The 14738-nt window shown below is 55.9% G+C and overlaps 1 protein-coding gene across 1 annotated transcript; it reads left to right on the top strand.

Annotated features, from left to right (window-relative positions):
- The first annotated feature begins 2475 nt into the window (after window positions 1-2475).
- On the top strand, window positions 2476-8939 carry N4BP3 (NEDD4 binding protein 3). Its single transcript, XM_049778239.1, has 5 exons — window positions 2476-2577; window positions 5723-6070; window positions 6167-6658; window positions 7457-7717; window positions 8150-8939. Exons 2-5 carry the CDS (start codon window positions 5753-5755, stop codon window positions 8675-8677), a joined length of 1599 nt encoding a protein of 532 aa, XP_049634196.1. The 5' UTR covers window positions 2476-2577; window positions 5723-5752; the 3' UTR covers window positions 8678-8939.
- The last annotated feature ends 5799 nt before the right edge of the window (window positions 8940-14738 follow it).

Here is a 14738-nt window from a genome sequence, read left to right as displayed (position 1 = left end):
TGCCAGGAGTAATTTCTGAGTGCAGAGTCAGGAATAACCCCTGAGCGCTGCTGAATGTGGCCCAAGTTAAAAAAAAAAGAAACCCAGGAGCTGGGAGAGGAAGCTCCAGGGATCACCCAACAGTGCTTGAGGGGCTGTGTGAACCCTGGAGCACAACTCCATATGGAAACAACAAAAACTAATAAACAAGTAAGTATAAGGGCCAGAGTGATAGCACAGCAGGTAGAGTGTTTCACCTTGCGTGAGACCGACTGAGGTTCTATCCCGGCATCCATTATGGCCTTCCAAGCCTGCCAGGAGTAACTTCTGAGCACAGAGCCAGAAGTAACCCCTGAGTACCACCAAATAAATAAATAAAGCATATACTCCACTGACTTTTTTTTTTTTTGGGCGGGGGAGTATACCTGGTGGTGCTCAGGGGTTACTCCTAGGTCTGTGCTCACAGATTACTCCTGCAGTGCTCGGGGGACCTTAGGTGATGCTAGGGATCAAACTCAGGTTGGCTTGTGTAAGGCAAATGCTCTATCCACTGTCCTATTGCCCTTACCTCACACACACTGTTTTCCTTTGGGGTGAGTGTGTGGGTGTGTCCTGCTGGTCTTAGTAACCAGGTGGGACAATCTAAAGCTAGAATTGAGCCTGTGTTACTGTAGAACCCTGTGTGTCAAGACTACCAAATTCCCTTGGCAGTGCTCAGGGTTTCTTTGACAGGCCTATCTTGGCAGAGCTTAGGTGTTAGGACCAGCTTAGGACCTGGGGATACAACAGCAGATGCCTGTCCTATCTCTCTCAGGTCCTATTTTCTGCTAAGTAGCATATTCACACTGGGTCGTCACCCCCTCTACCTTTCTCATACCATACATGTGTCACTGTCCCTCCTGCAGCCTTTGACATAAACTTGCTCTGTCTCCAACACAATCCCCCATATGTGTGACCCTTCCACAAGTGTCTGCTGGTGAATGCTGAGGCAGATGACAGAACTTGACTCCTTTTCAGGGCTGAATAACATTCCCAGCCAGACCTGTGGAGGTCAGCCAAGTGGGGATGGTGTTTTTGTTGTTGTTGTTGTTGTTTTCTTCCAGTGTTTGGTTTTGGAGCCACATCAGAGCTTACTTCTGGCTCTATGTCCAGGGATCACTCTTAGTGGGCTTAAGGGACCAGATAGAATTAGGGATAAACCTGGTTGACCACGTTAAGGCAAGTGCCTGACATGCTCTTATTGCTCTAGCACAGGGAGGGAATGGTGACTCTTTACATGCACCTTTTGGCTATAGTGCATCTCTGTTGATTTTGTTTTCTGGGATACAGACCCCCACAGTGCTTGGCAATTACTCCCAGCTCTGCACACCTCGTCGAGGTGTTGAGTAGAAGCTGGATCCTTCACATGCAGAGTCACCTCTCGGGCCCTGTGCTACTGCGTTCTCGTTGGAAGTACCTTCCAGGTACCGATCTGACTCCCTGTTTCCAATTCTTAGGGGTGACATGGCTGCGCCACATGCAAAATATTTCCCGTGGGGGTGGGGGTTGAAGTACGTTGCCAGGGGACCGGAGCCATAGTACAGCGGGGAGGACGCTTGCCTTGCATGAGGCTGACCCAGGTTCCATCCCCAGCATCCATATGGTCGGTCTCAGAGCACCTCCAAGAGTAATCCTGAATCCTGAGTGCAAAGCCAGGAGTAACCCCTGAGCATCACCGCGTGTGATGCAACAAACTAAAATAAAAAAATTTAAATCAATAGAGTGGTTGCCATCTGGGGTTACAAAGCCTTTAGGGGTGCGACTCTGCCTCGCGGTCTCCTCCGGTGACTTACACCTTCCCACTGACTCATTTTGTCTGCCAGGAAGATCCCCGAAGGCACTGGAATTCCTTCTTCCTCGAATGCTTGGGTGGCGGGGGTGGGGGGTCTGTGAATTGAATGGGGGGTGTGTTTCTTTCCGAGCGGTCCAAGCTCAAAGTGGGAGCACGGGGAGGAAACCTCACTCCCCCTCGGAGTACCACGCGAGGGGATAACGATGCTTTTTACTTGAAAGAGCGCGGATCCCTCCAGGCGAAGCTTTACCCAGGGGAGGAGGAACCGAGGGCAGACCCGAGGGCGCAGGAGCCGGAGCGGGGGGCGCTAGGCAAGGCAAAGCCAAGCCAAGCCTCCGAGGTGCCCGGGACTGCGGACCCCGAGTCCAGCGAGAGCGCACCGGGGTCCGGCATCTGCCGCGCGGGTGCAACCGGCAGGGGGCCCCGAGCTGCAGCCGCGTGAGCCCGGGCGGGGTTCGGGGCGGCGGGCGGTGGGCGGGGGGTGCCCCCCGTCCCGCCCCGCACATCCGGGGGCCCGACCGGTTCGGGGCTCGAGGCGCGCCGGTGAGTCAGGCCGGGTTTTCCCTCCGCCTTTGGGGCCGCCGGGGAGCGGGAGTCCCGCCCTGGTGCCCTGGTCGATCCGACTCCGGGCCCGCCCGCGTTTTCCCCGCGCCCGCCGCCGGCTGCCCGGCCCGGCCCGGCTGGCATTCTGCGCTGGAGCCGGCGCCCGGGAGGGAGGTTCGAGTCGTCGCGCGGAGCCGATCGCGGCCCGGCGCGGGCTCAGCATGGTGAGCGGGGCGTGCGCGGGGAGGCCGCGAGGGTCTCGGCCCGCGACCTTGGCGGGGCGCGGTGTCGTTGGGAAGGGGCGCTCGGCGGCGAGGGTCGTGCCCGGCCGCGATCCCGGTCGCTCGCCCGCGCCGCTGCGGCTTGGAGTGAGTGGGGACCCACGGCGGCGACGCCCCGCCTGCAGGTGACCGCCGAGCACAGCCCGGGACCGTTCCACGCCCCTGCCCTGGGGTCTGGGCCAGCGCCCCCGGACCGGGAACCCCGGGCAGAACCCCCCGGCCAGGGAGCTCCCGACCCTCGCGTGCGCCGAGACGGAGATTGGGCAGATCCACCGTGGGCACGGCCACCTCCCGCCCTGCCCGCCGGGACCCCCGGGCTCCGAGCCCAGCGCCCAGCGAGGGCGGTCCCGGGCCGGGCCAAAAATCGGGGCGAGGGCGCGTCTTCCCAACCCGATCGCGCCAGCACCGAGGGGAGGCTCCGCCGGGCTGCCCCGCGCCTGGACCGCCGTGCCCTGGCGCTGCCCGGCGCGGGAGGGCGCGGGCTAGAGGGGGCACCGAGCCGCGAGCCGGGCACTCCTGGGTAGGGCTGGGTGGCGGCAGGCGCCGCGTGTGTGGGTGCATGTGCCAGACTGCAGCAGAAGAGCGGGGGTTCCGCCTCCATCTGGAGGGTCCGGGAGGGGAGTGTTGGGGGGGTGCACGCTGTCTCTGCGGGACTCAGTGCCCCTGGCTGTGCGGTGGGTCCGAGGAAGGGACAGGGATCGCCAGGGCTATGAGCTGCGAGAACTGCCCGGTGCCGCCGCACTGGCGGACACGGGGGTCAGTGTCGCTCCTGCCCTGGGCTTGGGGTGGGACATTCCTGGCCCATTCCTTCGGGCAGCTGCAGGCACGCCTCTCCCCGAAGCTGATCCCTGCAGCTGGTGCGCAGCTCCTTCCGGCTGTCTCCCCAGCCCCGTCCCCTTGGAGCTTCCGGTGCCAGAGGGAAGGGGGCTTGTAAATCGGCGCCGTGGTTGGGGCCTGGGGGCTGGGGGTGACTTTGGCTCTTCATCGCCCAGTGGAGACAGAGAGCGGACCCAGTGGGCGCCCAGCATAGCTCTTGGTTTAAGGGTTGGTTTTGGTTTGGGTGCTCTGGGGTTACTTTTGGCAGAGCTAGGGGACCCTATGGAATGCCAGAGATTGTGAACCCAGGTCCACCACGTCCAGGGCAAGCACCCTCCTCTTTGACCTTTAAGGTGTGGGGGTCCCCAGCCCTGTTCTCCAGTCTCTGCCAAGTGGTGGGAGCCCTGGGCAGAGGCAAGTGGAAGTTAGCGGAGCCTCACCAGGCTAGGGGTGGGCTAGGAAGCCATCCACCCTACATTTTGCTGTAAGGTCGGGGGAGGGGCTGTCCAGCCTCTCATTAGGCTTCCGGCAACTGGCAGGAATGTGTGTCTGTTGGGGGGAGGATCTTAAGAGAAGAAGGGACTATCCCCAGACTGAGACCTGGGCCAGATGGCTCTGCTGAAAGGCCAGAATGGGGCCAGAGTGAAAGTACAGCGGGGAGGGAGGGCATCTGCCTTGCTTGCGGCCAACCAAATGCTAAGGGTTTGATCCCCAGAATGGCATTTGGTTCCAGGAGTGATTCCTGAGTGCACAGCCAGGAGTAACCCCTGAGCACCGCTCAAAAACAAACAAAACCTGAGAGCCCAGAGGGCCTTGGGAACAGGCAGGCTGAACCTTCAGTTCTCACTTGCATCTTCCCACACTCTATGCTGTGTTCAGAGCTCCTGGGCTTCATCTGTGTTCCCTGGAGCTAGGCAGGAGGCTGCCTCGTGAGAGGCTGCAGGAGGGTGTCCCTTCCAGGTGGGTTCCCTGACTCGACCCCCTGGTTGGGGTATGGCACCCACTCTCATGACCGTTGGAGCACGTGGGGTCAGACTTCCTGAGAAGTATCAGGGGTGTGCCCTGGAGATGGGGTTTCTCCCCACAGTTGCTTACAAAGGATTGCCTGGTCCGGGCAACCGAATTTGGAGTGATAGCACTGAAGTGGGTTCTCCCCTGCCCACCCCGCTGGGCTCCTTGGTAGAAAGCAAGGGCAGGGGCAGGGCCCAGGTTTCCCAGAGTTATGCTGGGGGGAATCCAGCTGAGGGGGACAGATGCCTTCCCTGTGATCTGGAGGTGACATTTGGTGTCCCACACCGAGCTTACTGGCCTCATACACTCACAATCAGCCCCTACCCTGAGCCAGCTGCTCAATACTGGAGAACTGGGGGGAGGTCACATGACATGCCCCAGAGCCTACAACACCCCCAGAGGGTTGAAATCTAGGACCCCTGGAAGTTGGAATTGAGCTGACACCACCCTCCTGCCTCTCCCTGCTGTGCTTTGTCTGCAGGACACAAATCCCGGAAGGCAGTGGGAGACTGAGCCTTCTTGTATCCATTGTTTGGGGTTCAGGAGTGGGGGGAATCCACAGCTGCTACATGATTGTGGGCCATCTGTGGGGACAGGGTAGGGTACATGCAGCCACAGGTGGTCATGAGTCTGTCCTGCGAAGTGGGGTGACTTTCTCGGAGTGCCTCTTTCAGGATACCTGAGATGCCAGGCTCTGGGAGGATCCCTCAGACACGGGGACTTGCCCTGCCTGGCTGGGTTTGGGGCTAGAATCAAGCATGACTCTGTCAATAGCCCCAGTGGCCCTTAAGAGTCCTAATCTCTTAGTTCTGCCAGGTCTTCCTACACCCCAGTCCCCACCATCCCTGAAGGAGCACAGGTCCATATTACGGTCCTGAACAAGACAGCCCTGTCCTATGTGCCCCCTTCCCATTCGACCCCCCCCCACATCATTCTCCAGCACCTATCCCGGAATTGATGCTTTGTCCCATGTTCTTCCTCCCTGGGGCCCCCTTCCTGTTTGCTGCCGCTTCCCCATCCACCCATGCCAGGTGCTTCCTGTGGGAGTGCAGGAAGTGGGGCATCCCCAGGGAGGAAAATTGGAGCCTGATTGGAAATGTGAGTCAGGACTAGGGGCCCTGGGTCAGAGGCTGAATCCTCGTATCTACTCTGGGGTTGGGGAACCCTCCCTAGCTACCTCTCCAGGACCTGGGCATGTCAAGCAGTGGCTAGAAATGGGGTGAAACTGCCTTCACTGCCTCTGACAGTGCCCCCTCCGCAGGAGCCACTACCTGAGGTGTGCTGATTGCCCATGGGCACAACCTCCAGGCCTGCAGGCTTGGCCATGGGCAGTGTGGGCAGTCTGCTGGAGCGACAGGATTTCTCCCCTGAGGAGCTGCGGGCAGCGATTGCAGGGACCCGTGGATCACGGCAGCCGGATGGGCTCCTCCGGAAGGGTCTGGACAGAAGGGATCTGCTAAGCTACTTGCACCTCCCCAAGAAGGACAGCAGGACGGCAAAACGTGGCCCCCGTGGTGAACCCGACTATGCCACCCTCTGCTACCGCGAGCACCCACGGGCTGGCGAATTCAGCAAGACATCACTGCCGGAGCGAGGGCGTTTTGACAAGGTGGGTGCCCCCAGGCAGAGGGATGGGTGTCTGGGCAAGGCTGGGGTTCAAACCCGTGGGTCCTCGCACTCACCCTGCTGCCCTCTCTCCTCACAGTGCCGCATCCGCCCATCTGTATTCAAGCCTGTCGTGGGCAGTGGCAAGGGCTTCCTGTCCATGCAGAGCCTGGCGGCCCATAAGGGACAGAAGCTATGGCGCAGCAATGGCAGCCTACACACACTGGCCTGCCACCAGCCCCCCAGCCCAGGGCCCCGAGCCAGCCAGGCACAGGCACGTGCCCGGCTCCTGCATGCGCTCAGCCTAGACGAGGGAGGCTGCGAGCCCGAGCCCAGCCTGTCTGATTCCTCCAGTGGCGGCAGCTTCAGCCGAAGCCCCGGCCCCTTCAGTGCCTCCCTGGGCCATATCACTCACCTTGGAGGTTCCTTGGACCGGGCCCCGAGGAGCCCCAAGGAAGCTGTGAACTGCCTACCTGAACCACCACCCCCTTACGAGTTCTCCTGCCCCCCTACAGAGGATGTGCTCCCCGAGTCTTGCGAGAAGCTCAATAGGGGCTTGGGAGAGGAGGATGTTTCCAGCCCCTTCACACAGGTGAGGGCTCCTGACCTGTTCTTGGGTTCTGGGGTGAGGGGAGGACAGGGCTCTCCAGCTGGCACACCACAAGGCGTAGGACCCTGGAAGTTGATGGAGGTGGTGTTCGAGCAATAGCCCTGCAGGGAAGATGTATGCCTTGCATGCAGCTGACCTGGATTTGATCCCGGGCACCCCCGAGCATCTTGGGTATGACTAAAAGCCAAAAATAAAAACAAAAACAAAAAACATGGTCTGGAGTCACAGCAGTGCTTTCCTTGCATGCTGCCAATCTGGGTTCAATCTCTAGTACCTCATAGGGTTTCCCGAACACTGCCAAGAATAATTCCTGAGCACAAAATTTGGAGTAAACCCTGAGCATCACAGGGTGTGACCCCCACCAAAAAAAAAAAAAAAAAAGCTAAAGCAATAGCACAGATGGTAGGGCGTTTTCCTTGCACGCGGCCAACTCAGGTTCCGTCCCTGGCATCTCATTTGGTCCCCGAACACAGCCAGGAGTAATTTCTGAGCACAGAGCCAGGTGGGTGTAATACCTGGGAACTGCCGGGTGTGGCCCAAAAACCAAAACAAAATTAAATAAAAGTAAAATAAAAACTAGAGGGTGGAAGAAAGAATCCCCTGACCTCTCCAGAGAATGGGGATGCCAATTGAAGGCATCCCAAGCATGGAGGGTCCTTCGGGGAGCTGACTGGGGAGGGACAGTTCTCGCAACCACGAGACTGGGATGCGCGTGGGGGCTGGGGGGTGGCGCGTGGGGGGGATCTGTGGTCACAGCCTGGTGCCTCTTGTCTTGGGCAGGTGCTTGAGGAGCGCCAGCAGCTATGGCTCGCGGAGCTGAAGCGCCTCTACTTGGGGCGCCTGCATGAGGTGGCCCAGAAAGCTGAGCGCAGCGAGCGTGTCCTTCAGTTGCAGCTCTTCATGGCGGAGCAGGAGCAGCGGCGTCTGCGCAAAGAACTGAAGGCCCACCAGGGCCTCCTGGCCACGGAGCCCCGTCCTCCGGGCGCCCTCCCTGAGGCGGACCCCAACACCGCACGGCCTGAGGAGGAAGCACGATGGGAGGTGAGTAGCCAGCAGGAGGGTCAGAGCAATAATACTGCTGGGAGGGTGGTGCTTTACACACAGCTTGTCCAGGTTTGATCCCTGGAGTCTCATAAGGTCCCTCGAGCACCTCCAGGAGTGAGACTTGAATGCAGAGCCAAAGAGTAAGCCCTGAGCATTTTTTCCAAAAATGGCCAGCACAGGGGCTGGAGTGGTAGGGCGTTTGCCTTGCATGCGGGTGACCCAGGTCAAACGCAGGGTCGATCCCCACATCCCAAATGTTCCCCCAAGCCAGGAGCAACCCCTGAGAACAGCCCGGTGTGGTCCCCCCCCCCCAAAAAAAAAAGCCAGCACAATGGGGGGCACACCTAACTGCATGATCCACCGCTTCCGGGGATCCACCCCAGGCCTCCCCCAAGCAGAGCCCATTGAGCGCTTTCCTTGACCCCCAAGGTGTGCCAGAAGACAGCAGAGATCAGCCTCTTGAAGCAACAGCTGCGGGAAGCACAGGCCGAACTAGCGCAGAAGCTGGCGGAGATTTTCAACCTCAAGACGCAGCTGCGCGGCAGCCGGGCGCAAGCACAGGCTCAGGATGCGGAGCTGGCGAGGCTGCGGGAGGTGGTGCGGAACGGCGGGGCTGAGGGCACCCCAGCAACACCGGAGGACGCTCCTGGCGGCTGCCAGACGGACGATTGCAAGAGCCGGGGGCTGCTGGGGGAGGCCGGCGGCGTGGGCAGCAGCGAGGCTGCTGACGGGGTGGCGGAGCAGCTGCGCGCAGAGCTGATGCAGGAGCGGCTGCGCTTCGAGCAGGAGCGGCGCACCTGGCAGCTGGAGAAGGAGCGTGTGCTGCGCTATCAGCGCGAGATCCAAGGCGGGTATTTGGACATGTACCGTCGCAACCAGGTGCTGGAGCAGGAGTTGCGGGCGCTGCGGGAGCCCCCAGCGCCCTGGAGCCCAAGGCTAGAATCCTCCAAGATCTGAGGCCTGCGGAGTAGAGCGCGAACACAGGAAGAAATAAAGCAGATGCCTCTGACCCAGCTGGTTCTGTTGGGCCGGATCAGAGCGCCCCAGAGCGGGGTGGTGGGCTGGAGAGGCCAACGCAAGGCCCAGCCCCGCTCCCTGGAGCGTGTGGCCCAGGGAAGGAGGCTGGGGTGGAAAAGCCCCATGTGGCAAGGGCGGGCAGGAGGGACGGGGAGGTTGGCTACATGCTGCTGCCTCCTCCGGAATAAAACCATGGTTTCTATTTTTGTTTGTTTGCTTTTGGTTGATGCTCAAGGGTTACTCTTGGCTTTGCACTCAGGAATCACTCCTGGCGGTGCTCCTGAGGCCCTATGGGATGCTGGGGATTGAACCTGGTCAGCCACTTGTAAGGCAAGTGCCCACCCCTCTTAGCTAAAACTTTTCTACCAGGAGACTGGAGGCTGGTCAGGGTGGATGTCACCATGGGGTTCTGATGCCACATCAACAGGTCTCTGGGATTTGATGGAGGGAGGGTCCTGGTAGCACTGCTGGAATGTGATGGGGGTCCCTGGTGGCACTGCTGGGATGGAGGCTGTGTGGAGTGACTACTGATCTTTAGCTTTAGTGTGGGATGGAATCTTTCTCATACACTGGTAGAATGTGCTAGAAGGAAGACCCCAGGGACCTGGAAGAGCAGAACAAGTCAACCAAGGACCAACAAAGAGTAGGGTGGTGTTTCCTGCAAAATCTTGGAGACAGGACCATACTGCTGGGTCTGGACTAGCAATGGAAGCTTGTTTACCCCTGCACCCTGCATCTATCTCTGCCACCCTAGAAAGGTTCCCAAGAGAGCACAGGGGCAACTACTAGGAATGATACTGAGCAGACATGAAATGGGACATGATGTGCATTCTAGGGGATTCTGTTTCCTGGGGGATCAGCACTGGTCTCAGGGTGCATCTGAACAGATTTGCTTTCAGCCAAGTGCCTTTAAAGCCCACTCCCACCTCGGACCCCACTCTCAACCTGCCTCTGAGGACCATTGGCCCCATCTCTTGGGCGGGAATCTGGGCACAGAGTCTGGATATGCTTTTAGGTCTTGCTGGGCACTGCAACCCTTTGAAACCAACACATGGGGATGGGTGATGGGGGTATCCAGCGCAGGAAATGGGTGTAAGGAGAGTGTGCCATTAGATATTCAGTGCTGTCTGGCCTGTGAGTGACAGGGAGGTGTGTCAGAGGTGTGTTGGCACCTAAGCTAGCATTGCCTGCTGGTCTGCTGGTCGCCCAGCCTCTCCCCACCAACCTCGCACTGTCATTGCCATCCTGTTTGAATGCAGTCCAAGTCTGGAAAAACTTCTGGACTTGGCAGAGGGAGGGGACATCCCCTCACAATGACGCTGGTTCATCTCCCTTGGGCCATGGTTCCCACTCTTCAGACCCCTCCAAACTACAAAGCCAAGCTTCACCCCTTTGGCTTCTGGGTTGCCCTTATCTCCCCACCTAGCAATTAAGGACCTAGGTTGGCCAGTGGTGCCCCAGGGAAGAGCAGGTGGGCAGGACCAAAACTTGGCAACAGTGCCAGAAACCAAGTCCTTGCCCAGATGTGGGGGAGGGTGCCTCGGCAGAACCGGATTCTGGTCCCTGCTGGGCAAACCAGTTTCTGGTCCCCAAGCCTGCTGAGCCACCAAAGTGGCAGATAGCTGAGGCCAGCCACTCCCTCTGCTCGGGGCATCCCTGTCCCTGGACTCCTAGCGCCCTCCTAACTGTTCTCAAAAGAACTTCATCAGGAGCCCTCCTACTGACAGCTTCTCTGGTGGTTCTCAGACTTTTTGTATGGGGCCTTTCCAGCTTGGCCTTTCCTAATGGTGCTGCGAATTGAACTAGTGCCACATCTAGCAGTGCCTGGGTGCTGTAGGCGGCTTCTGTCCTACAGTGCCAGTGGGATTTCAATGAATCCACTTCAGGGAGAGTGGGCTGCACGGGCGGCGAAATATGAAATAATGAAACCATACAAAATAAATTGTATGGGGACCTGCATCTTCAATAGATGTGAGACAATTCTACTCTTCTCTATATATCCTCAACCCAGTCTCAGGAATTTCCCTGTTGACAAAAGGCAAGGAGTCATAGAAGAAGGGACACAATGACAGCAGACCCTAAAATATACATATCAAAAACTAGCCAGTACAGGTGAAGAGAATCCCACACCTGGAAGGAGGAAGTAGCATAAGAAGGGGGACCTTAAGACAAAAGATAAAAAACTTGTTTTGCTAAAATTTGGGGCTAGCCTGATTGCAACTAGCAAGGAAGATAAACTATTTGTTTACTACTTAAAAGTTGAAACCAGGGGCCCGGAGAGATAGCACAGCGGCGTTTGCCTTGCAAGCAGCCGATCCAGGACCAAAGGTGGTTGGTTCGAATCCCGGTGTCCCATAAGGTCCCCCGTGCCTGCCAGGAGCTATTTCTGAGCAGACAGCCAGGAGTAACCCCTGAGCATCGCCGGGTGTGGCCCAAAAACCAAAAAAAAAAAAAAAAAGTTGAAACCAGAAAGGAGGTTTGCATTTTAGTTGACCAATTTGCTTTAGAAATGCTGATTAAAGGGGCTGGAGAGATAGCATGGAGGTAGGGCATTTGCCTTGCATGCAGAAGGACGATGGTTCGAATCCCGGCATCCCATATGGTCCCCCAGCCTGCCAGGAGCAATTTCTGAGTGCAGAGCCAGGAGTAACCCCGGAGCAATGCTGGGTGTGACCCAAAAACAAACGAACAAACAAATAAACAAAAGAAATACAGATTTATTTGGCCAGAGGGGAAACTGTAGACTTTTGGTGCTGAAAATTTCTCTGAGCAGTGTCATTGAGTGAGGCCATATTTTGGCTTGTAATTTTGTAAGGGAGAGAATGTGCTAAATAATAAAAAAATTGTAATGTCACTATCATGTCAGGAATTTCAGAAATATTGCCAGTAATCCACATAGGGGGTATAATTAACGTCCACCAATGGGCCTGCTGGCTAAAATATTTCTTGGGGAAATATCAGCTCATTGCTCCAGGAAAATCAATAGATACATCTGGTGGGCGTGCTTCCCCTAAAATGGAGACGTCTTATGTCGAGGCGTGGCACCTGGGGTAACTGTGTAGTGTTTGGAGAACCAGCTGCAATTCTGAAGGTTGAATCTAGGGTGACCACATGAAATTCAAGCTCCCTTACCCCCTGTCTTATATCTCAAGCTCCCTCTTTAAGCTCTTTTCCTATACTAGACAATTTTTTTTTTCTTCTTTGGTTTGGTGTAGAGACCACATTGGTGATACTCAGTGGTTATTCCTAACTCTGCACTCAGGAATCACTAAAATCTCAGGGTTGCTGGGGATCAAACCCATGTTGGCTTCATGGAAGGCAAGTGCCTACCCACTGCAAGTTAAGTACAACAAGCCCTTCACACTGGCACCTGGCCCTTGTCCTGCTTTTTAGAAGGCCCCAGATCTTGGGGAATGGGAGGTTTGGGCCACACCTGGTGATGCTCAGGGGTTACTCCTGGCTCTGTACTCAAGAATTACTTGGGGGCCCGGAGAGATAGCACAGCGGCGTTTGCCTTGCAAGCAGCCGATCCAGGACCAAAGGTGGTTGGTTCGAATCCCGGTGTCCCGTGCCTGCCAGGAGCTATTTCTGAGCAGACAGCCAGGAGTAACGCCGGAGCACCGCTGGGTGTGGCCCAAAAAACAAAACAAAAAAAAAAGTTTCAAGTTCCAGGGCTTGAATGGTACCAGTGAGGAAGGCGACTGCCTTGCACTCAGCCAACCCGAGTTCAATCAATTGTTGGCATCCTATAGGGTCCCCCACGCCAGTCAGGAGCTGAGCTTAGAATAACCTCTGAGAATTGCAAAGATAACCCAAAAACAAAAGCAAGAACAAAAAAAAAAAAAAAAAAAAAGAATTACTTGGGGCCGGAGAGATAGCATGGAGGTAAGGCATTTGCCTTGCATGCAGAAGGTAGGTGGTTCGAATCCCAGCGTCCCATATGGTCCCCCGAGCCTTCCAGGAGCGATTTCTGAGCGTAGAGTCAGGAGTAACCCCTGAGAGCTGCCGGGCGTGACCCCAAAACAAAACAAAAAAACAAACAAAAAAATTACTTGTGGAGACTCTGGGACCATATAGGTGATTGAAGACAGTGCAGGTGAGCCTAGCACCCTACCTGGGCCTTTACTATGGTTGCTGCTGGGTTACCAGGAGGGAACTTGTATATTTAACGTGGGAGAGGATGGCTTTTTCATTCTGACCTGGAGTCAGCCAAGCATGTAGGTGGCTCTAATCTGAAGCCATCCCATCAAGACTGCAGCAGGGAAACAGAGCGGGGCTAAGAACTGATGAGTGGGTGCAAGGATGAAGCCCTAAGTACCACTGGGTTTGACTCCAATTCCCCATTCCCCAAAATAGGAATCCATAGGTTCCCATACTACCTAGAGAAGACTGAGGTGCTGGATCATCCAAACCCTAAACAGGGAAGGGCCTGTTTTCCCTGGCCTGGCACTCCTTATTTGTATTTTGTTTTGGGGCCATGCCTAGCAGTGCTCAAGGCTTACGCTCTACATTCAGGGGTCACTCCTGGTGGTGCTCAGGAGACCAAATGGGATGCCAGAGATTGAATCTGAAAGACTGCATACAAGGCAAACACCCTACCCACTATACTATCACTCTGGCCCTGCATTCCTTGTATTTGTTGTTTGTTTCTGGGCCACACCCGGTAGTGCTGAAGACTTGCTCCTGGCTCTGCACTCAGAGATCACTCCTAGCAGTTTACTGGACTATTTGTGGCGCTGGGGATTGAACTTGAGTAAGACTGCATGTAAGACAAGTGCCTACCATAGTACTCCAGGAGGTCTGAGCTGACATTCCTTTATTTATTTACTTATTTATTTATATTTTGCTTTTCTTTGAGCTGGCATTCCTCAGACTTCTTTCTTTTCCTAAGATTTCTAGGGGCCAGAGTGATCCTGACTCCATTGGGGAAGGCCCAAAATCAAACTATTAATAAAGATTTATTTGATCCTGAGGGTCCAGGGAAATGGTTTAAGGGGCTGAAGTGCAGGGCTGGAGATGGTGCAGGGCAGAGAGGGTGCTTGCCTTGGACAAGTGACTCAGTTTCAATTCTTGGCATACCATGTGGTTCCCCAAGCATCACCAGGAATAATTCCTAAGTGCAGAGCCAGGAGTAATCCTAAGCATCGCTAGGAGTGGCCCAACCCCCCACCCAAAGTGGGGGCTAGAGTATAGGGTCTATATGAGGAATCCCAGTTTCTTTTTATTTATTTTTATTTGAGGACCGCACCTAGCACTGCTCAGGGGTTACTCCTGTTGGGGTTGAACTTGATTCCCAGACATGGAAAGCAAACACTCTCCCTGCTATACTATCATTCTGGCCCCAGGAACCTCAGATTCAATCTCCAGGTATAGAGTGCATAGTCTCCCAACCCCCATGATGAGCCGCTCTCCCTCCCCGTTTTGTCTGTGTAAAGAGTGCAATCAGATCAGAGAAGGAGTAGGGTCCTAGGGTTCCCTAAGAGGAAATAGGATGTCTGGAGCTCTTATGAAAGTCAGTGAAATCTTGGAGTCCCAAGTGATAAGGCATTTGCCTTACATGTGATGGACCTGGGTTTGATTCCTGGTATCCCACATGGTCCCCCTGAGCATGCCAAGAGTGATATCTGAGCACAAAGCCAATAGTAATCCCACTGTGGCCCCAAAACAAAAACAAGCAAAAAGTCAGTGAAATCCTGTGGCTTGGGATAGTCAGACAAAGGGGCATAACCTGAGGCAAAACTCTCAGCTCACCCCCACAAAGGGGATGGGAAAGAGTACAATAAGTAAAGACCACCCAGGCAACAGCAGCAATGGTGAGTCCCGGCTTTGAGGGGTGCCAATTTAGAAGGGGTGGTGGTGGTAGGTGAGGGCAGAAAGAGCACAAACAGCCATGATGGTTTGAAGTGCAAAGCTAAGGGGAAAAAAAGCTTGAATCGCGTGCAACTGCTTCCTTTTGTATAAAATATGATTGTCCAACGATTGTTTATTTCTTGGTGCAGAG

This window comes from Suncus etruscus, chromosome 8 (genome assembly GCF_024139225.1).
Source record: "Suncus etruscus isolate mSunEtr1 chromosome 8, mSunEtr1.pri.cur, whole genome shotgun sequence".
In the NCBI taxonomy this organism is placed as follows: domain Eukaryota; kingdom Metazoa; phylum Chordata; class Mammalia; order Eulipotyphla; family Soricidae; genus Suncus; species Suncus etruscus.
The sequence above is the reverse complement of the archived record's forward strand: the minus strand, read 5'-3'. Positions and strand labels throughout refer to the sequence as shown.

What these genes read in the sequence shown, in the direction of transcription:
- N4BP3 (XM_049778239.1), top strand. Translation starts at nt 5,753, where the DNA reads ATGGGCACAACCTCCAGGCCTGCAGGCTTGGCCATGGGCAGTGTGGGC. An exon ending in AGCGAGGGCGTTTTGACAAG is followed by an intron (nt 6,071 to 6,166) that starts GTGGGTGCCCCC and finishes CTCTCCTCACAG; the next exon opens with TGCCGCATCCGCCCATCTGT. An exon ending in TTTCCAGCCCCTTCACACAG is followed by an intron (nt 6,659 to 7,456) that starts GTGAGGGCTCCT and finishes TGTCTTGGGCAG; the next exon opens with GTGCTTGAGGAGCGCCAGCA.